Raw genomic sequence first — 22,716 nt, forward strand, 5'->3', positions numbered from 1 at the left:
CTCTCTCTCTCTCATATTCTCTCTCTCTCTCTCATTCTCTCTCTCTCTCTCTCTCTCTCATTCTCTCTCTCTCTCTCTCTCTCTCTCTCTCTCTCTAGTACAGATGAGTTGCTGTAGTCATGGTTTTCGTGGTGTCATTGAGTAGGAGGGGTGAATCTTGGTCAGTGTATGTTTAGTGTTTGGGTGTGCATGTTCAATAACAGTGTATTACTGTATGCCATGTGTGCATGTTGTTTTATTGTGGTCGTCAGCATATCAATGTGTGTTTTGTGTCCTCCCCAGATCTGCCCAGAGCCTGAGAGAAGAGAGACAGCCTACTGTGTAACTGGGCCTATGACCAGCAGTGTCCCACCCTCCCATTGAAAGCGATGTGTGTGGGAGGTGGAGGCCACAGCATCAGCAGTGTGTGTGTGGGGCTCCTCTCCCTCTCCCCTACTCCCCACTCTGGCCTGGGATGCCAGCTCCCTGCCCCCCTGCCTGCTGTCCTGCCCTGAGCTCTCCTGGGGCGCCATGAACACCTACAGAGATCGAGGGGTCACCTGCACCACCTCAGACCTGCTGGAGAGAGGCGGAGGGGGAGGGCCTGGGTCCCTCCTCACACAACATGCCGCCTTCCACCTCACCCACAACGGCCACACTGGCCCCTCCTCTGATCCAGCCACCCAATCCCGTGTCTCCGTTCCCAAGATGGGCGTCCGCGCCCGTATTGCTGAGTGGCCGCCGCGCCATGCGCAATCAAGGGAGTCGCTCCTGGAGAACGGGCAAGGTGGTAATCACCATGGAGACGACCCCTCCACGACGACCGCATCTTTCCCCATCTCTGAGGTCGGGCTGGTGAGGGGTGGAGTGGCTCGTTTACCAAGGCGACGCACGAAGGATGTGGAGTTCCGTGGTGGGTACGGAGGTGAAAGAGGGTCTCCCGCAGGCCTGCGTGCCTTCCCCCCGTTACGGCAGCGCTCCAACAGCGAGGTGACTCTGAGCGAGCAGGATGAGAACGAGGTGGAAGGTCGTGGAGGTGCTAATCTGTTCCGGGAGTACGGCAGCACCTCCTCCATCGACGTGCAGGGCATCCCCGAGCAGAGCTTCTTTGACATGCTCAGCCAGTTCCACCAGGAGAGGCCCGACCAGCGCAGCACTGCCCCTGGACGCCTGGGGGAGCTACTGTACACCCCCAACTCCCCTCCCTCGGCACCCCTCCCCACGGGCCACTCCCCCACGCCCACATCCCGGGGGGAGGATGGAGGGATGGGGCGGTCAGAGAACAGGGTGAGGAAGAAGAGCGGCGGGACAGAGTCGTCTCTGGGGACGTTCTCTCTGTTCCGGAAGCTCCGCAGCTCCAGCAGAGGGGAGCTGGACAGAGGGGATGCGTGGGAGGATGGGGGAGGCCTTAACTCTACAGATACCCCGTACAAACCCTGGGTGTGCCCCAAGAGCTTTGTCCACTACGACGCCCAGAGCATCCTGTTTGACCTCAATGAGGCGGCTGCTCAGCGCGCCTACGTAGCCAAGCGGAGGAACACTGCCACCGGCGCCTCGGCGGCCTCCGTCTCCCTGGCTGTGTCACGGTCCTCAACTCTGAGTGGGTTGGACGCTACCTACCTCAGCGTTGAGGACCTGACGCTAGGTCTCGACCCCAGCGTGCCCACACCCTCCCTGGGCATGGACCCTCTGGACGCCCCCCCCGGAGGCCCCACCTCCAGTCCGCTCCTCCTCAGTTGCCCCCACTTCCGCAACGAGACGGGGGGCCACGGGGAGCGCAACGTCAGCTTCCTGAGCTCCTCGGCCGAGCGGGGAGGGGAGGGGGGTGCGGGTGACATGGCGAGAGGCAGCCTTCGGCGTAGCAACGCCAGTGTGTCGGTGGTGGAGGTGCCCATAGAGCAGCAAGTCACCAGGATGGACAGGCTGAAACTCTATAGCATCGAGCACGTGGACCTGGGGGCGCGCTACTACCGAGACTACTTCCACGGGAAAGGTAACAACTGATCAATCCAGCCTAACTACTTTTACTATAACTACTCACAAAAGTCTAGCATATCACTAGTGTTTCCACTGGCGGTACTCTCTCCTCCTCCAACCAGCTGTCCCTGTACGGGCAGCCAACCTGGCAGCGGTCCCAGAGGATAACATGTACCTGCCTCTTGTCTATTGGCAAACTGAGTTTGTAGCTCAGAGAAGAATTAGCTTAATCCCTCACACACACGTTTTCCTTTCTGCCCCTGCACATTAATCCTGACACTGGTTGTCTTTCCCCCCCCATCCTACAGAACAGCTGTGTGTGTGTGTGCGTGCGCCCTGGAAAAATAGTTAGCTGCCCCAAAGACTAAATCATCTGGTAAGAGCCTACTTGGAGACAGATGTTGTCAGGGTTTGTGACGCCTGCAACCACAGAGATGAAGGTTACCGCTCCAAAAATACTACTGCCTGTCCCTCTGAACGCTGCGTGGAACGTGAGACTGCTCCAGAGCACTAACTGTGATGCCCTGCTTGCATGTCAAAAAGCCTCACCCAGAAAGCTGACATTTTATACTGCAAGACAAAGCTGGAATGCTAAACAGGGCTGAGCCTCTTCAATTATGCAGGGACGAAACGAGTTTGAAAACGTAAAGTTCTTTCAGGAGTTTCTTCCTCCGCTCACAAATAGGAGAAGTCGCTCACAGTTTGAGGAGTAAGCTGTTAACTGTATCATGTGGAAATCTTTACAGCCTTTTCCTTCAGGAATGTGTCTTATCAGAGATTTCCACTTATTCATCAAATTTTAGATAGGCTACTCAGTCTACAGTCTGTCACACGCTTATAATAAAATGTAATAAAATGTCCTGTGGAATGTTCTGTTTATGAAACCAACCTTTCTGGCCACGATAGGCCTATATCACGCAGAGCAATAAGGCTAGTACTTCAAAGCAAGCGATAGTATCGTCGTGGATGAAATAACAAATATAATTGAGCTTAGTCATTTGTAGATTCTTATTGTGTTCTCTACTCTACCTCTCTGAAGGTTACTCAAGCACGTGACTTCACCTGAAAGAGTAGAATCTGTACCGAGCAAGCCGTGCCGCCGCACCACAGGCTCAGCTGTACAATCTTTGTCTGTCATTTGTAGCTCTAATCGATGTCCTCGGGTTCCTTGATGAGCTGATTTTTAATTCAAAGTGTAATTGAAGATGTATTGAATCCACATGCATTCAAGCACTGCAAGCGCTGTTGTTATCGCACTCTTCATCGTAGCATATCTCTTCTCTTTCCCTCCTCCGCTCTGAGCCTCCTTTCACTCTCAACCCCCTACTTTCCCTCCTCCATTTCTCCATGTCCAAAAGCTGTTATTACAATGATCAATACACGTGTTCAACAGTACCAAAGGCATGTCCAGACATGTGAATACACTCTGTCCCTGTGTGTCACTGCAGAGCACTCTAACTACTTTGGGACGGACGAGAAGCTGGGTCCGGTGGCTGTGAGTATCCGCAGGGAGAAACTGGACGACACTAAAGACCTGAAGGACCAGTACCAGTACCGCATCATCGCCAGAACCAGTGAGGTACTAATACCCACCCCACCTCCCACTGCCTGCCTACGCACAGCTAGAGGGAACACTGAGAAGGCTGAATACTGATGATGCCATGATATGTGTGTTTGAATAGGCAGAGTGTGTGGGAGTTTAGCGTTTTTTTTGGATGCTGTTATTTATGCCTGGACTGGACCTCAGTGAGTCCCCACGGCCCATGTTGGCTCCACATACACTACCTTCCCGTCGCTCCATTACCTTCCCTTCTCCCTCTAATCTCTCCATTCTCTACCAGTGGAAATTTCGACCTGACCAGGCCCTGCTCAGAACAGCCAAGCCAAACACTGCCCTGGTCCGCTGGTAGGCCTCCCTCCACTAATACCCCAGCTAGTGATATGTCAAACCTCCTCATTCAAGCAAAGATGTAGCCTGACGACTCAAACTAAATTCTTCCGTTGCTCTGTCGTTCGCTACATACTTTTAGTCTGAGACTGCCGTCGTTTCAAGTCGTTTGTGGTGAAGAGGGGCGTTGTACAAAACAAAGTCATCAGCGATTTGGATCGTCTCTAACCAATCAAGAGTATCAAAGCCAATGACACCTTTTCAAACCTCCGCTTTACCCATGGCTGTTCTGGCTCTGTCCCAACCCATCGGTTTCTGGACCAATCAGACAGCCCCGAATGTGTTCCCATTCGGCGAAGGGTCATGGACGTACTCGGATCCAGACTCATTGCGGAGAAGAAACGAACGTTCGTTGGCGTGTCGTAGCGTTTGGCCGGAGAAAGGAGTCTGGGTGGCCAGACAAGCAAAGATTTGCTCTGATTGGATCAGCACCCCTCCAGCCCTGGGACACGGCATTCTCTATGATTGGCCCAATCACCCGTCTAGCGGGTCCTCTTTAGTAGGTTATAAACAAGTGTGGGCACTTTCTCCTTGGGCAGGGTTTTTGCGCTTCCATTAACGTACTAGGGCACCATCGGAAGCACTGAAATATTCACGTGGAAAACCACATAAGCAATCCAGGCCACGGTTTTTTAGGGCACTCAAGTGTCCACATATACCTGGCACTACCTTTCCTGCACACACAGGTTCTCTCATACTCTGCGACTGATTTGAAAGATTGACTTCCACTGCACAAATAGCGAGCCTAATAGACTGAGTGTACATAGCGTTTCTGCTTGCACCCTGTCTAATACATGTGCTTCCCTATAGTGACCATTGAGTCCTGTGGCTGTGCCCCTCTGGTTGGCTGCTGCCCTCCCTCGTGTTGTTTCTAGCTGGATTACATGGCTGCCTGGCCTCATCACCTTAGCCCCTATGGAACAATGGGCCGCTCCGTCGCCTGTGTCTAGAGAGCTCAGCTCACACAGACACTCCACTCCGGCCTGCCCTTGGTTCCACACACACACACACACACAGACAGACAGACGCTCCCTCCCTCCTCCCATACTCTCTAAGTCTTAACGATGCTGACACAGCATGCTGTAACTATACGACCCACACTCAGTCACACACATTCGCACGCACACACACACACACACACACACACATTCTTACACATAACCCACAAATGCCCCAGATTGGTGCAGTCAGTCACTGCTAGATGCCAACATGGAGTTTCCCACCCTGCCTCTCAGGGGGAGAGATGGATTGGAGGCACTTGTCAGAGGTTAGAGGTCACCGGGGGAAACACGGTATGAATAGTTAGACGGCAAGTTATTGGCAACTATTGGCTCTGCATCTAATAAAACAACTTATGGAGTCCATTGTCAAGAGTAGCTCTATATTGTGCCGGAAGGCAATCTGAATAGCTGGAATTTAACCTGCACTGTTTAGGGGTTCCTTTTCCTCCGCGCCAAACCCTTGATTTCGTTAAGGTGAAAGCACTCTCTTGCCCCGTCTAGCTCCTCAGCACTGTGTTGCAGTTTTAATGAAGCACGGTGCCGTGGTCTCTGAGTACATTGAATAACGTACAGCTCTCTCAGCGCCTGTGATTATTATAGCCCCGCTGTCTGGAGTCACTCAGAGTACAGATTGCAGATATGCACCGACTGAAGGCATCTGTCCTATTTCTCAATGTCTCCGTTTTCTTTCTTTTTTTACTCCCGGAGACAGAGATGTGAGAATGTTCTCTTCAAGTTATTGGACAGTAAAGTACATCTCATCTCCTTGGTGTGTTTTTTTTTTTTTTACATCTCTAATGAGTCCAATGTCCTCTGTGTGTAGCTGGTGACGCTGCGGGGGTCCATCCTGGAGGATGCGGTGACCTCCACGCGGAGGCACGGCACGGTGCGGGGTCTCCCCCTGAAGGAGGTGCTGGAGCAGGTGGTCCCGGAGCTCAGTGTGTCCTGCCTGCGCCTGGCTCTCAGCACGCCCAAGGTCACCGAGCAGCTCCTCAAACTGGACGAACAGGGGGTGAGCCTAGCGGGGTCACGGTCTCGGGCGCGAGTTCAATGATATCTCCGTGCGTCTGTCTCTGTCTCTCTACAGCCATAAACACGAGAGGGGCGTGTCTCTGTTTGAGCCAGGGGCTGGCATCCGCCTGTGAATGCTGTCTAATATTTGTTTCTTGTCCGGTTTAGCTGAGTCAGAAGCACAAGGTGGGAGTGCTGCTGTGTCGGGCAGGGCAGAGCACCGAAGAGGAGATGTATAACAACGAAGAGGCCACGCCCGCCTTCTCTGCCTTCATGGACCGGCTAGGGGAGCAGGTGTGCCTCCGAGGCTTCACCAACTACGCCGCCCAGCTGGACACTAAGAGTACGTGTCGGTGTGTGCGTCTGTGTGTGAGGGGGGGGGTGTAGTAGGGCGTTCGTTTGCAGGTGACTGCGCGTGCCTAATGTCAGAACAGAGTTTTCTGCATGCCTTCCTGACCTTGCAGTCATAGAATGATCGACTAAAGGGTGTGAACACTGAGTAAAATGAGTGATTCCTGTCAAACGGCGCATGAATATAAAAACAGTGTTGCTACATAACTGCCTAATGAAGTCAAAACGTTTAAGAAAACAGATTTGGAGTTATGTGATTTCCTAAAACAGTATTGTAATTCTCTACGGACTACAGCTTTTGATGTGGTACTCTTTTTCCATTGTGTTCCTTCATTTGTGGAGTTCATGCCCTGGTGCTGAACTGGGACTGAATAACGGAATATTTAACTGTGTGTTTGTTTCTCTCTCTCTCTCTCTCGGTTTCCCCCAGCTGACTCGACGGGCACCCACTCCCTGTACACCACCTACCAGGGCTATGAGGTCATGTTCCACGTGTCCACCATGCTGCCCTACATGCCCAACAACCCCCAGCAGGTGAGACCAACACACAGCACGGTCTACCACAGCCCAACCCAGACACCTTTATGCCTACAAGATAGGATTCAGCCTGCCTCTTCAACTACCCTTCTATCTATGTTGTCTGGTCAATCCCACAGGTGTAGTTAGAGGTTCAGGGACTCTTCCAGATTCCTAAAGGGTACTCTGTGTAGTGTGGCCATTGTCACGGTCTCCCTAATCCTTTGGACGTCCGTCCGGGTGTCACCATCGAGCGTCATATCTCAGATTCAGATGACACATGGCGGACAAAGGGTTAAATATTTAGCGTGTGTGTTTTAAAAAAAAATTTGTAGCGCTGTTCTATAGTTTATCTGGCTCGGGCATGGACAATTACAGCTGCCCATGAAATAGAACTTCTCTCTTGCCCCTCTCCCTTGCTTCTCTTTTAGAGTGTTGTTCCTCTTCCATTCTGTGTTGTCTGTAGTATTTTTATGGAGTCTTTGTTCTCTTTGAATGGGCTTTTCAGTCCTCTCGCTCATAACTGGTTCAAAGCTGGGTGGGGCACAGTCTCTAGGTTTTGAGAGTGTTTTTCCTTTTCTGCTTTAAATAACGCCGCCTTCCTACATATCCCTCAGGGCGTTGTGTTAACGGTGTGTCTGAGTGAACTGTGTCAGTTGTTAAGCTAGGCAATGTTTTTTGTGTGTATGTTTAAATCGTTGGCTCAAGTGTTTGCATGAGAACTTAATGTGGGTCATATAAACCCCACGAGTGTACTTATGTTTGTAATGTGCTTCTAAAAGTATTTATGTTCGTTGAATACATGCGAACTGTACAGTCACTGTTGCTAGCACATACTTTTGGTCATGTAGTGTATGTGGACACCTGCTCGTCGAACATCTCATTACAAAATCATGGGCATTAATATGGAGTTGGTCCCCCTTTTGCTGCTATAACAGCCTCCACTCTTCTGGGAAGGTTTTCCACTAGATGTTGGAACATTGCTGCAGGGACTTGCTTCCATTCAGCGAAGAGCATTAGTGAGGTCAGGCACTGATGTTGGGCGATTAGGCCTGGCTCACGGTCTGCGTTCCAATTCATCCCAAAGGCGTTCAATGGGGTTGAGGTCAGGGCTCTGTGCAGGCCAGTTCTCCCACACTGATCTCCACAAACCATTTCTGTATGGACCTCACTTTGTGCACGGGGGCATTGTCATGCTGAAACAGGAAAGGGCCTTCCCCAAACTGTTGCCACAAAGTCGGAAGCACAGAATTGTCTAGAATGTCATTGTATGCTGTAGCATTAAGATTTCCCTCCACTGGAACTAAGGGGCCTATACCGAATCATGAAAACAGCCCCACACCATTATTCCTCCTCCACCAAACTTTACAGTTGGCACTATGCATTGAGGCAGGTAGCGTTCTCCCGGCATCCGCCAAACCCAGATTTGTCCGTCGGACTGCCAGATGGTGAAGCGTGATTTGTCACTCCAGAGAATTGCGGCGAGCTTTACACCACTCCAGCTGACGCTTGGCATTGCACATGGTGTTGCTGCATAGGCTTGTGTGCGGCTGCTCAGCCATGGAAACCCATTTCATGAAGCTCCCGACGAACAGTTATTGTGCTGACGTTGCTTCCAGAGGCAGTTTGGAACTCGGTAGTGAGTGTTGCAACCGAGGACAGACAATTTTTTATGCGCTTCAGCACTCGGCGGTCCCGTTCTGTGAGCTTGTCTGGCCTACGGCTGAGCCGTTGTTGCTCCTTGACGTTTCCAACTTCCCAATAACAGCCCTTGACCGGGGCAGCTCTAGCAGGGCAGACATTGAACCAACTGACTTGTTGGAAAGTTAGCATCCTATGACGGTGCCACGTTGAAAGTCACTGAGCTCTTCAGTAAGGCCATTCTACTGCCAGTGTTTGTCTATGGAGATTGCATGGCTTAGTGCTCGGCTTTATACACCTGTCAGCAACGGGTGTGGCTGAAATAGCTGAATTCACTAATTTGAAGGGGTGTTCCACATACTTTTGTATATATAGTGTAAGCTTGCTAATAGTTGCTAATACGTACATCTGTTGCTAAAAGTATGCAAACAGTAGCCTATGTATGTGAATGGGTAGGTTATGAAACCTCTGTTTAAGCTATAGCAACAGAGATTCCAAGGCTATCACCGTTAATGTAAATTGGTTCTCAGTTGACCGACCTGGTTAATTAAATAACGAGTTCGATGAATAAAATATCAACAATGTATGAATGGGTTATGCCAAAGACGGTTTCAGTGTGAAGATGGCAGAAACTGCTTCTCCAATAGAAATCCCCGGTCACACTTGAAGGCGATGTCATGGCGACATTAGCTAGCGTAGCTCATGCGCAAAAACACGCCATTGGGGTCGACCAGTCATGTCGTGCCGAACTGCGCGTGTGCAGACCGTCAAATGAAAGGCACTTCTTAGATATAAAGTATTTTTTTGATGTACACGTCACTTTCACGAGGTTGTCGTAATGACAGGTTCAGCTACTTAAGACATTGGCTCCAATCTATGTTTCGCCTTAAGGACACATTTTTCACTTCTCTGCCTGCCAAACCCCCGGTCTGGTGTGTCAAGTCATTCCCAAAAGTATCGCGACGTTGCGCCTCTGGGTTTGAAAACTCTGTGGTTACGCTCTTATGTGTACGTGTCCCTGACTGTGGACTACTTTTATAGGAGTGTGAGTGTGTAAACGGCACAATGGGAGAGAGTAGATTAATATTCAGCACACTGACTCCATCCAGAGGCTCAAAGGCAACAGCAGCAACGTTTTTACTTCTGCCATGCAACCTCAGTGTTGATCGCCGACAAACCCTCACTCTGAGAGAGGGACGGAAAGGGGAGAGGGAGAGCTGCTAAGTCAGTCGGTATAGAGTAATGTTATGTGCCAGAGAGAGGAGAGTCAAAAAGAGAGAGGGAAGAGGTGACTGTGACTAAGAGGAGAGCAGGGGCCTCTGTCAGTTGTCCAGTCCCAGGCAGAACTGGTGTCTCAGGCATACAGAGCTCCAGCAGCACCCCCTAGGGAGTGTTTAAGCTTTATGCTGTCTTATGTAATTGACACTTTCACACTGCTGCAGAGAGAGAGGGTGGGCAAACACGGCAATGGACACGGTATGTATTCTGTTACTGTGTGACTGACATTCACACATACTCAATCAAATGTAACGTTACATAAAGATCTGCTTGTTAGCCTCAGCAGTTCTCTCACTGCTCACTGCCTATATCTGTATCCCAATCTCAGACCTACATCCGCGTAGACTGGGACCAATCTGTATCTCTCTCGCTCGGTCTCTCTCACAGACTTTTCCCGAACAATATACTGGCTCACTTGACGTAGTGAGTCAAGTGAGCCCGTGTGCCAATTCTGGCTCACTCATGTTAATTTGTGCTTGGTCTGTCTCCCCCGCTCACTCTCCTCCCCTCCCTCTGCTTCTGTTTGTCTCTCCCCCTGCCAACTCTGTGTCCTTACCTCCACCCTCGCTCGGACTCCTTTCTGTCTCCCTCTTTCACAAGTTCCTTTTTGCTCTCTCTTACCCACCCCCCTCTCCTTCCCTCTCCTTCTTCTCCCTCAGCTCCTGAGGAAGAGGCACATAGGGAACGACATCGTCACTATAATCTTCCAGGAGCCGGGAGCGCTGCCCTTCACCCCTCAGAACGTCCGCTCCCACTTCCAGCACGTGTTCGTCATCGTCCGCGTGCACAACCCCTGCTCCGACGACACCTGCTACAGGTGGGGGGGCACCAACTCTCACCATGGTATCCATTATGCTGCTGTTATTGGTTGGTTGTTCATGGTTGTTTTTTGTCCTCTCTCCTCAGTGTGGCTGTGACGCGTATGAATGACGTACCTTCCTTCGGCCCGCCCATCCCCAGCGGGGTGACGTTCCGCGACCCTGAAGCCTTCCGCAACTTCCTCTTGGCCAAGGTCATCAATGCAGAGAGCGCCGCGCACAAGTCTGAGAAGTTCCACACCATGGCCACGCGCACGCGACAGGAGTACCTCAGAGACTTAGCCCAGAACTGTGTGAGCACTACACCACTCGACTCGGCGGGCAAGCTCATCTCGCTGGCGTCGAAGAAGAGAGAGCGGGCGCGGGCCAGAGACGGGGCAGAGTTGGGAGCGGCCGGGGCGGTGGCGTGGAGGGTGCTGGCCCAGGACTTCAGTGGCGGCGCGACGGAGATCTCCTGCGCTCTAGGCGTGTCGGCAGAGTACATCCTCCTGGCAGACTGCAACACCAAGGAAGTGGTGTTCAATTGCTTCTGCGCCGACGTGATCGGCTGGACGCCGGAGAGGCTGGCGCTGAAGATCTTCTACGGGAGAGGAGACCACATCGCCGTCAGAGTCCCAGAGGGGTTTGCTCAGGACATCAGGGAAGTGGTGCAGAGGTTAAAGGTGAGCGGGCAGAGGTCACAGAGCTGGGGAAGTTAACCAGACGTCTGGTGGCGTAAGAGGCAGGGAAGAGAGTTTAACTGGATTTTTTTGTGGAAGAAATAGCCTGAGTACCACCTCTCTACATTGTTGCGTAAGACAATTAAAAGTTTGCTGAAACACACAGGCACCCAGGCTAAGATGACTGTGATTCTTGCCAAGAGGAGGTACAACACTCATACTGACACTAAAAATCCATGAAAATAGTATGTTTGGCTGTTGTTGTGTGGCAGTATAATTATGTATTTAATGATGCATTTAAAACCACCATCCTTTCGAAGCCCTTTTATTTGCTGAAAGCTCCTAAGCTCTTCCCCCTCCCTCCCTCTCTCCCCAGGCGCTGACGGTGGGCTGTGAGACGGTGGATATGACTCTGAGGAGGAACGGCCTGGGACAGCTGGGGTTCCACGTCAGTCTGGACGGCACCGTGGCTGAGGTACTTTCCCCATACTTTCTAAAACATGTTTTTCAGTAAGCGCATGTAAAATCCGACGTAAAATGGTATTTTTTCAATTAGGTGGAGGAGTACGGCTTCGCCTGGCAGGCAGGGCTGAGGCAGGGCAGCCGGCTGGTGGAGATCTGCAAGGTTGCCGCGGTAACCCTGACACACGAGCAGATGATAGACCTACTGAGGACGTCGGTCACCGTTAAAGTGGTGATCATACCGCCCTACGAGGAGGGAGGGCCCCGCAGGTCAGTGTGTGTGTGTGTGTGAAAATGAACGTGTTTTGTGTGTTAGCTATCAAAGCATCATCCTGCCTCTAAGGATGGGTTGTAGAGAGAGAGAGAGAGAGAGAAGACTCGCAACACCAACAGAGCTGAGAGATGCTGGCCAGACGTCTCTGTTCTGAGGAGAGTTTTGAGTGGGTGTGTGTGAAAGGGAGATGGGCGAGAGGCACATGGTGTGGGCTTGGTGAAAGAGGAGAGGGAAAGAAAGAGACGGATAGAAGGAAGCAGCAATCAATAGAATTAATCGTGTCCTTTCAAGCTTTCTTATTTCCCCGTCTCTCGTTCTGTCCATCAAGGCCCGTGTTTATCCCTCAGTCTCTCTCTCTCTCTCTCTCTCTCTCTCGCCTCTCTCTCTCTCGCTCTCTCTCTCGCTCTCTCTCTCTCTCGCTATCTCTCTCTCGCTATCTCTCTCTCGCTATCTCCCCTTCACCCATCATCTCCGTTCCTCTCAACCTTTCATCTGAGTATGGGCCTTGAGTACAGTGGGATAATGAGGATCTATTAAATACTGTGGGTTTGAATGTTACTGAGATGAATACGCACTGCCGACACATAGTGTGACTAGTCTCTACTCGATATATAGCCCAGCTTGGCGGTGTCCCAAATGGCACCCTTTTCCCTATTTAGTGCACTGCTTTTGAACAGGGCCCATAGGGCCCTGGTTAAAAGTAGTGCACTATATAGGGAATAGGGTGCCATTTGAGACGTAGACCCCCGAGTGTGCTGCTCCGTAGTCGGTCACAAGTAGCAGGATGTCTGTTCTTGATTGAGTTGGGGGTTGCTAAATACAGTAATTGTGCTGCCGGGGCTGTGTGATTGCACCGTGGTTGGATTTCTTTAATGTGTAAGCCAGTTTAATTGCATGACTTAAACCCCTTTGATACACACACACACACTTGCACGCACACACACACACACTTGCACGCACACACACGCTCACTCCTCCACACACACTACGTAATTAGTCTTGTATTTCACTCTCTCTGTTTCGCCCTCTCTCTTTCACCCACCCACCCAACCCTCTCTCTCTCTATATCTATCTATCTCTCTATATCTATCTCTCTCTATATCTATCTCTCTCTATATCTATCTCTCTCTATATCTATCTCTCTCTCTATATCTATCTCTCTCTATCTCTATCTATCTCTCTATATCTATCTATCTCTCTATATCTATCTATCTCTCTCTCTCGCTCGCTCTCTCTCGCTCGTACTGGGACAACAGATTGCATGAGATTAAGGCCCGGAATCTGCAGAAAGAGGGCAAATAAATAAATAAAAAGAGGCGACTAATTAAAAATGCATGCTCCGTGCTAATGAAAAGGGTAGAAAAAGAGGGAGAGAGGTAGTGTGTGTACAGTAGGATAGCCGGCATAGAGGAGCTTGAATGGGAAGACGTGTCTGAACACCTCTCAGGTGGGAGAAGCCAAGTGGGAGGGAGAGAGAGAGCTGGCTTCACTTTCTCCTCTGTCTCTCCCCCTCCCTGTGTGAGAGGGAGAGCTTCCCAGCTGTCAGGCCGGCCATTGCGATGGAGCGGTCTCTGGAAGTGGGCACTGGTGTTTTCTCTCTCGAAGGTTGGTACTCTGGTGTGTGTGTGTGTGTGCGCATCGCAGGTGTTCTTATCCAGTGTGTGTGAGGGTTGTTTTCGTGACTTGACATTGGCAGTCGTATTCGTGCGTTTGTGTGTGATCTAGGTTTTTCCTTCCAAGGTTGGTTAGTACACTCACTGGTATATGTATGAGAGTGATCGAGAGACCATCATTCTACTCATGCAATGTCTCCTGGTATCTTTCATACCGACAGTGCATGTGATGTTGCGTAGTCCCCTCTGTGTGTGTGTGTGTGTGTGTGTGTGTGTGTGTGTGTGTGTGCTCTGTTTACCTTAGCCTGCAGCGGTAGTAGTGGTGTGTTTGTTTGTTTGTTTTCTAAAGCGGTCTTGGGCTTAGTGTGGCCAGGCCAGTGTGATTGAGCTTAATCCAGGTCAAATAGTCCGGGACAGATCACACGGACACACACAGACACACACACAGACACCCACTGGACAATCTGCTCCTGTCCAGCTCTCCTTTGATTCTATGTTCCTCCGCTCCTCTTCTTGTCCGTTACCTAGGTTATATTCAGATTTTCTGTCACTTTCTCCACTTCTCATCCCTTGTCCTCTAATTTATTCATTTTTCCTTTTCTTCCCTTCTTTTTACCCCCCTTTCTTTCTCCTCTCTTCCCTCCCCCCCTCCTCTCCTCGTCTCTATTTTTTCCTCTCTTCCTTTCACTAGTCTGTCCCTCTCCTCCTCTCTCCTCTCCCGCCGTGTTGCAGTGATGTACACGGTCTGGTGTCTGAGGCTGCCTTTGCTGTGGCGGTGTGTGATGCCTCTTTACCTCCAAAAGTAGACTTTACCATGAAATAGTGATGAAGGATGAAAGATGCATGTGCCGTTTCTGCTCAAGGCTTTAGTGAGGATGAGGGTCGCGCAAGTGCCCGGGTTAAAAATGGATCTATTGCTATTGACCCCCCCCCTTTTGGGTTTGCTCGAGGTTTTCAATGTGCACTTCATTGTATGCGGTAGTGCAGTGACTACCCGAAAGGTCCAGGTCATGACTGTTTCGGGGGAAAGTTGAAGAAAAGCCTGATATCTCACGGGATCTCATGAAATTATTTAACCGGAGCGGACTAGGCTTAAACGGCCATTTCCACATGCCTTGCGTGTATAAAGTCAATGCAAGTCGACACCTCTCGGCTCCGTACACGCGAATAAAAGGCTGACTGAGAGAATCGTTATGAGATTATGGGTTTATCTTATTGTATTCCTGCCCAAATGAATACTTCAGCGACAACTGGGTGACTAAAAAGGTCAGGGCTCGGATTCTATCTGTACGCGTGCTCATAGACATGCTCACACACTTGACCGAGGCCTCACAGTAGGGGATAGAGTCCCCCGCACCCCTTGAGGTATCAAGGGAGCTCATTAGTGCTTGTGTGTGAGCTGTTGGAGGGGGGTGCTGAAGGGAATATGGAGGAGTTCAGGGTTTTCACCTGCTCAGCTTGAGTTTAGCTTGAGTTCGACTGCAGTCCCTGTGAGCGAGGTGGACCTCTTATCTGAGTGCTGTAGTTGTGTGTGCGTGCGTAGCCACTGCTATTTTATAAGCAGCTGTGACATCTTTCCAGTTGTTGTCTGGTGTTAGTGTGTAGTCTTCTATGTGAAGGGTGTAGTCTTGCAATACAACTGCAGTAGTACTGACTCTCCATTCCCCCTCTCTGTCTATAGGGGCTGTACAGAGGAGTATGAGATGAAGACCATGGAGCAGAAGCCAGAGTCTGAGCCTGTGGCAGCAGGGTACCGGCCCTCCCCTCGCACCCCCGTCTTGCGCTGGGACAGCCCCCCCCTGCCCTCCGGGCCTGCACAGCGCCCCCACCCCTCAGCGTTGGACCCCTATGGGCCCCCCACCACCCCAATCCCGCTCACACAAAGCCATGGTCATGCCCATCCCATACAGGGAGACCCAGCATCTCTCCAACAAGAGGTGAGACACTGGCGTGTGTTTGTGTGTGTGATTGTTTGCCTTGGGCTTAGACACTGGTGTAGTTGTCCTTTTTTGCTTCAGCTTCTTGAGTGGGTGATCCTATGCTAATGACCTGATGACATTCTCATAAATGCTTGATGAGGTTATTCTTATAAAAACGTAAAGCAGGACAAAACATTGCATGATTTGGGTGACTATAGGAAATGTAACCCAGGAAGGATTGTTTATATATATATATATACAGTGGGGGAAAAAAGTATTTAGTCAGCCACCAATTGTGCAAGTTCTCCCACTTAAAAAGATGAGAGATGCCTGTAATTTTCATCATAGGTACACTTCAACGATGACAGACAAAATGAGAAAAAAAATCCAGAAAATCACATTGTAGGATTTTTTATGAATTTATTTGCAAAGTATGGTGGAAAATAAGTATTTAGTCAATAACAAAAGTCTATCTCAATACTTTGTTATATACCCTTTGTTGGCAATGACACAGGTCAAACGTTTTCTGTAAGTCTTCACAAGGTTTTCACACACTGTTGCTGGTATTTTGGCCCATTCCGCCATGCAGATCTCCTCTAGAGCAGTGATGTTTTGGGGCTGTCGCTGGGCAACACTGACTTTCAACTCCCTCCAAAGATTTTCTATGGGGTGAAGATCTGGAGACTGGCTAGGCCACTCCAGGACCTTGAAATGCTTCTTACGAAGCCACTCCTTTGTTGCCCGGGCGGTGTGTTTGGGATCATTGTCATGCTGAAAGACCCAGCCATGTTTCATCTTCAATGCCCTTGCTGATGGAAGGAGGTTTTCACTCAAAATCTCACGATACATGGCCCCATTCTTTCCTTTACACGGCTCAGTCGTCCTGGTCCCTTTGCAGAAAAACAGCCACAAAGCATGATGTTTCCACCCCCATGCTTCACAGTAGGTATGGTGTTCTTTGGAAGCAACTCAGCATTCTTTGTCCTCCAAACACGACGAGTTGAGTTTTTACCAAAAAGTTATATTTTGGTTTCATCTGACCATATGACATTCTCCCAATCCTCTTCTGGATCATCCAAATGCTCTCTAGCAAACTTCAGACGGTCCTGGACATGTACTGGCTTTAGCAGGGGGACACGTCTGGCACTGCAGGATTTGAGTCCCTGGCGGCGTAGTGTGTTACTGATGGTAGGCTTTGTTACTTTGGTCCCAGCTCTCTCGGGTCATTCACTAGGCCCCCCCGTGTGGTTCTGGGATTTTTGCTCACCGTTCTTGTGATAATTTTGACCCCACGGGGTGAGATCTTGCGTGGAACCCCAGATCGAGGGAGATTATCAGTGGTCTTGTATGTCTTCCATTTCCTAATAATTGCTCCCACAGTTGATTTCTTCAAACCAAGCTGCTTACCTATTGCAGATTCAGTCTTCCCAGCCTGGTGCAGGTCTACAATTTTGTTTCTGGTGTCCTTTGACAGCTCTTTGGTCTTGGCCATAGTGGAGTTTGGAGTGTGACTGTTTGAGGTTGTTATCAGTATAAAAGACACCTGTCCACAAGTTCAAACAGGTGCCATTAATACAGGTAACGAGTGGAGGACAGAGGAGCCTCTTAAAGAAGAAGTTACAGGTCTGTGAGAGCCAGAAATCTTGCTTGTTTGTAGGTGACCAAATACTTATTTTCCACCATAATTTGCAAATAAATTCATAAAAAAATCCTACAATGTGATTTTCTGGATTTGTTTTTCTCATTTTGTCTGTCATAGCTGGCGTGTACCTATGATGAAAATTACAGGCCTCATCTTTTTAAGCGGGAGAACTTGCACAATTGGTGGCTGACTAAACTTTTTTCCCCCACTGTATATTTTACATTTGTATCTAAAAGCATATTTGAGAAATAATTCATCAAAGATGGCATTTTTATGACATTTTGGGCTACCCAGGCCTCTTAAAACTCCACGATGTTTTCATCTGTAGGTGCTACAAAGCAAAAATGTGTATTATGAAGCTTTAATAGTAGTATTTTAACTTCTGTGTAAAAAAAAAAAAAAATAGATATACAGTTGAAGTCGGAGGTTTACATAAACCTTAGCCAAATACATTTAAACTCAGTTTTTCACAATTCCTGACATTTAATCCTAGTAAAAATTCCCTGTCTTAGGTTAGTTAGGATCACCACTTTATTTTAAGAATGTGAAATGTCAGAATAATAGTAGAGTGATTTATTTCAGCTTTTATTTCTTTCATCACATTCCCAGTGGGTCAGAAGTTTACATACACTCAATTAGTATTTGGTGGCATTGCCTTTAAATTGTTTAACTTGGGTCAAACGTTTTGGGTAGCCTTCCACAAGCTTCCCACAATAAGTTGGGTGAATTTTGGCCCATTCCTCCTGACAGAGCTGGTGTAACTGAGTCAGGTTTGTAGGCCTCCTTGCTCACACATGCTTTTTCAGTTCTGCCCACAAATTCTCTATAGGATTGAGGTCACCCCGTGCTTCACGGTTGGGATGGTGTTCTTCGGCTTGCAAGCATCCCCCATTTTCCTCCAAACATAACGATGGCCAAAAAGTACGTTCTTTGTCCCCATGTGCAGTTGCAAACCATAGTCTGGCTTTTTTATGGTGGTTTTGGAGCAGTGGCTTCTTCTTTGCTGAGCGGTCTTTCAGGTTATGTCGATATAGGACTCGTTTTACTGTGGATATAGATACTTTGTACCTGTTTCCTCCAGCATCTTCACAAGGTCCTTTGCTGTTGTTCTGGGATTGATTTGCACTTTTCGCACCAGAGTACGTTCATCTCTTGGAGACAGAATGCGTCTCCTTCCTGAGCGGTATGACAGCTGCTTGGTCCCATGGTGTTTATACTTGCGTACTATTGTTTGTACAGATGAACGTGGTACCTTCAGGCGTTTTGAAATTGCTCCCAAGGATGAACCAGACTTGTGGAGGTCTCCAATTCTTTTTTTTTATGAGGTCTTGGCTGATTTCTTTAGATTTTCCCATGATGTCAAGCAAAGAGGCACTGAGTTTGAAGGTAGGCCTTGAAATGCATCCACAGGTACACCCCCAATTGACTCAAATGATGTCAATTAGCCTATCAGAAACTTCTAAAGCCATGACATCATTTTCTGGAATTTTCCAAGCTGTTTAAAGGCACAGTCAACTTAGTGTATGTAAACTTCTGACCCACTGGAATTGTGATACAGTGAATTATAAGTAAAATAATCTGTCTGTAAACAATTGTTGGAAAATGACTTGTCATGAACAAGGTAGATGTCCTAACCGACTTGCCAAAACTATTGTTTATTAGCAAGAAATTCATGGAGTGCTTGAAAAACCTGTTTTAATGACTCCAACCTAAGTGTATGTAAACTTCCGACTTCAACTGTATATACAGTACCAGTCAGAAGTTTGGGCACAGCTACTCATTCGAGCATTTTTCTTTATTTTTACTATTTTCTATATCGTAGAATAATAGTGAAGACATCAAAACTAGGAAATAACACATATGGAATCCTGTAGTAACCAGAAAAGTGTTTGAGATTCTTCAAAGTAGCAACCCTTTGCCTTGATGACAGCTTTGCACACTCTTGGCATTCTCTCAACCAGCTTCATGACGTTGTCACCTGGAATGCATTTCAATTAACAGGTGTGTTGAAAGTAAATTTGTGGAATTAATGCGTCTGAGCCAATCAGTTGTGTTGTGACAAGGTAGGGGTGGTATACAGATTTAAAAAATTTAATAAAAAATAGAACAAGTCCATATTATGGCAAGAACAGCTGAAATATGCAAAGAGAAATGACAGTCTACCATTACTTTAAGACATGAAGGTCAGTCAATCCGGAAAATGTTATCAACTTCACTTTTTTTCAAGTGCAGTCGCAAAAACCATCAAGCGCTATGATGATACTGGCTCTCATGAGGACCGCCACAGAAAAGGAAGACCCAGAGTTACCTCTGCTGCAGAGGATGCGTTCATTAGAGTTACCAGCCTCAGAAATTGCAGCTGACATAAATGCTTCAGAGTTCAAGTAACAGACAGATCTCAACATCAACTGTTCAGCGGAGACTGTGTGAATCAGGTCTTCATGGTCGAATTGCTGCAAAGAAACCACTACTAAAGGACACCAATAATAAGAAGAGACTTGCTTGGGCCAAGAAGCACAAGCAATGGACATTAGACCGGTGGAAATGTGTGTTTTGTCTGGAGTCCAAATTGGACATTTTGGGTTCCAACCGCTGTGTCTTTGTGAGACACGGTGTGGGTGAACGGATGATCTCCGCATGTGCATTTCCCACCATAAAGCATGAAGGAGGAGGTGTGATGGTGTGGGGGTGCTTTGCTGGTGACACTGTCAGTGATTTATTTAGAATTCAAGGCACACTTAACCAGCATGGCTACCATAGCATTCTGCAACGATACGCCATCCAATCTGGTTTGTGCTTAGTGGGACTATCATTTGTTTTCCTACAGGACAATGACCCAATACACCTCCAGGCTGTGTAAGGGCTATTTTACCAAGAAGGAGAGTGATGGATTGCTGCATCAGATGACCTGGCCTCCACAATCACCCGACCTCAACCAAATTGAAATGTTTTGGGTTGAGTCGAACCGCAGAGTGAAGGAAAAGCAGCCAACAAGTGCTCAGCATATGTGGGAACTCCTTCAAGACTGTTGGAAAAGCATTCCAGGTGAAGCTGGTTGAGAAAATGCCAAGAGTGTGCAAAGGGTGGCTATTTGAAGAATCCCAAATATAAAATCTGTTTTGGTTCCTGCATGATTCCATATGTGTTATTTCATAGTTTTGATGTCTTCGCAATTATTCTACAAAGGAAAAACCCTTGAATGAGTAGGTGTTCTAAAACTTTTGACCGGTAGTGTATATACACAAATATTTTGTTGATTTGGCAAGTGTTTCAATATGTTGTTGAACATGATATACTCTACGGGCATATCAAACCAGGGCTGTAAAGTGAGAACAATTTGGTCGCATATTTTGCTGTGTGACGGGGAGTTTTATTTTGGGAGCACTGTGCGACTGTGTAAAAAAAATCTCCCAGATAATAATTGTTGTAATGATAAGGCTTCGATGTGTCGTTGTTTCCAAGTTCCCTAGAGAAACCATCGAGTGCAGATTCGTTAGTGTCATGGTTGCGCCATTACTACAGCGAAAACAGCTTACCTCGACTAGCCCAACCAGGTCAAAAGCTCTTACCCATATTACCGTCACAACATTTTATCTTCCTATAGAGGATCGCCGGGACCGCATTATACATTCATAAAGTGTGTCTTGGGCCATTCTAAAACTACTTGTTCATTGACATTGTTAACCTTTTTACACTTTGTTCAGTCATTTTACCTCATTGGCTAGCTAGCTAACAACCTGGTTGGGGGCACAGAAAGAAAGGAAAAGTGTTGAACTGTAGAAACCTAATATTCCACAAAGAACTCATTTCAATGACAGGTATTCGTATCAACATTTTAGCTTTTATAATAAAAAAATATATTTACAAGGTGAAATTAGTTTCTAGGGCACATGTGCTTCAAAAGTAGCTAGAATTCATGTTTTCATCTCAATCAATGAAAAAATATATATATATTTTCTGGTGCTCCTAAATTTCATGGGGTGCTCCTAACTTTTTGAAGTTGGAAGCACCATTTAAAATGTTTAATTTAGAGCCCTGCCTCAGAGTATATTATGTTCAACAATATATTGAAACATTTACCAACATTTTTCTTCCAGTATTCATAAATGAATGTAAATGTGTTTATTGAAATCAAAATAGTTCTCATATTTGTCCTGGTTTTGGGAGGGAATCACTCATAATATGCCCTGTCTGTATGTTGATTGTTTACTCGCTGTTGTTTACACATACACTCTCCTAGCCTCCTTTTTATTCACACGTGTATTCATACAGCGTCTCAGAGTAGGAGTGGATCAGGTCCTCCCTATCCATGTAATCTTTTTAATTATGATCTAAAAGGGTAAACTGATCGTTGAGCAGCACTAATACTCTAAGACGCTTTATGAATATAGGCACTGACTTGTGATTAGGGTTGCAAAGGGTCGGTCAATTTACAACATTTTCCATGGGAAGTTAAGCCTGGGAATTTTGCTTGAATTCATCAACAACATTTTTTTTGGGGGGGGATACACAAGGCAATTCTAGGTCTTGTGGCATATTTTGGTTAAAAGGATCGGCCCCTTTTCAATTTTCGCCTAAAATGACACCCAAATCTAACTGCCTGTAGCTCAGGCCCTGAAGCAAGGATATGCATTTTCTTGGTACCATTTGAAAGGAAACACTTTGTTGTTTGTGGAAATCTGAAAGGAATGTAGGAGAATATAACACATTAGATCTGGTAAAAGATGAAACAAACCACAGTTTTTTTGTGTTTGTTTTGTACCATCTTTGAAATGTAAGTGAAAGGCCATAATGTACACTGCTCAAAAAAATAAAGGGAACACTAAAATAACACATCCTAGATCTGAATGAATGAAATAATCTTATTAAATACTTTTTTCTTTACATGGTTGAATGTGCTGACAACAAAATCACACAAAAATAATCAATGGAAATCCAATATATCAACCCATGGAGGTCTGGATTTGGAGTCACACTCAAAATGAAAGTGGAAAACCACACTACAGGCTGATCCAACTTTGATGTAATGTCCTTAAAACAAGTCAAAATGAGGCTCAGTAGTGTGTGGCCTCCACGTGCCTGTATGACCTCCCTACAACGCCTGGGCATGCTCCTGATGAGGTGGCGGATGGTCTCCTGAGGGATCTCCTCCCAGACCTGGATAAAAGAATCCGCCAACTCCTGGACAGTCTGTGGTGCAACGTGGCGTTGGTGGATGGAGCGAGACATGATGTCCCAGATGTGCTCAATTGGATTCAGGTCTGGGGAATGGGTGGGCCAGTCCATAGCATCAATGCCTTCCTCTTGCAGGAACTGCTGACACTCTCCAGCCACATGAGGTCCAGCATTGTCTCGCATTAGGAGGAACCCAGGGCCAACCGCACCAGCATATGGTCTCACAAGGGGTCTGAGGATCTCATCTCGGTACCTAATGGCAGTCAGGCTACCTCTGGCGAGCACATGGAGGGCTGTGCGGCCCCCCCAAAGAAATGCCAACCCACACCATGACTGACCCACCGCCAAACCGGTCATGCTGGAGGATGTTGCAGGCAGCAGAACGTTCTCCACGGCGTCTCCAGACTCTGTCACGTCTGTCACATGTGCTCAGTGTGAACCTGCTTTCATCT

At 47.8% G+C, this 22,716-nt stretch overlaps 1 protein-coding gene across 1 annotated transcript in view; it reads left to right on the forward strand.

The window, feature by feature from the left end:
* The window catches only part of LOC123729176 (signal-induced proliferation-associated 1-like protein 3), a 99,646-nt gene that overhangs the window by 54,539 nt on the left and 22,391 nt on the right, over positions 1-22,716 (forward strand). Inside the window, exons 3-12 of the mRNA XM_045703378.1 lie at positions 283-1,972; positions 3,405-3,535; positions 5,729-5,917; positions 6,085-6,259; positions 6,698-6,801; positions 10,362-10,519; positions 10,609-11,182; positions 11,556-11,654; positions 11,736-11,911; positions 15,210-15,482. Of these exons, the coding sequence (XP_045559334.1) occupies positions 511-1,972; positions 3,405-3,535; positions 5,729-5,917; positions 6,085-6,259; positions 6,698-6,801; positions 10,362-10,519; positions 10,609-11,182; positions 11,556-11,654; positions 11,736-11,911; positions 15,210-15,482 (3,341 nt within the window). The 5' untranslated portion in view covers positions 283-510. The remainder of the gene's footprint in view (positions 1-282; positions 1,973-3,404; positions 3,536-5,728; positions 5,918-6,084; positions 6,260-6,697; positions 6,802-10,361; positions 10,520-10,608; positions 11,183-11,555; positions 11,655-11,735; positions 11,912-15,209; positions 15,483-22,716) is intronic.

The sequence above is a fragment of the Salmo salar genome, chromosome ssa20 (assembly GCF_905237065.1).
Source record: "Salmo salar chromosome ssa20, Ssal_v3.1, whole genome shotgun sequence".
NCBI classification, from domain to species: Eukaryota; Metazoa; Chordata; class Actinopteri; order Salmoniformes; family Salmonidae; genus Salmo; species Salmo salar.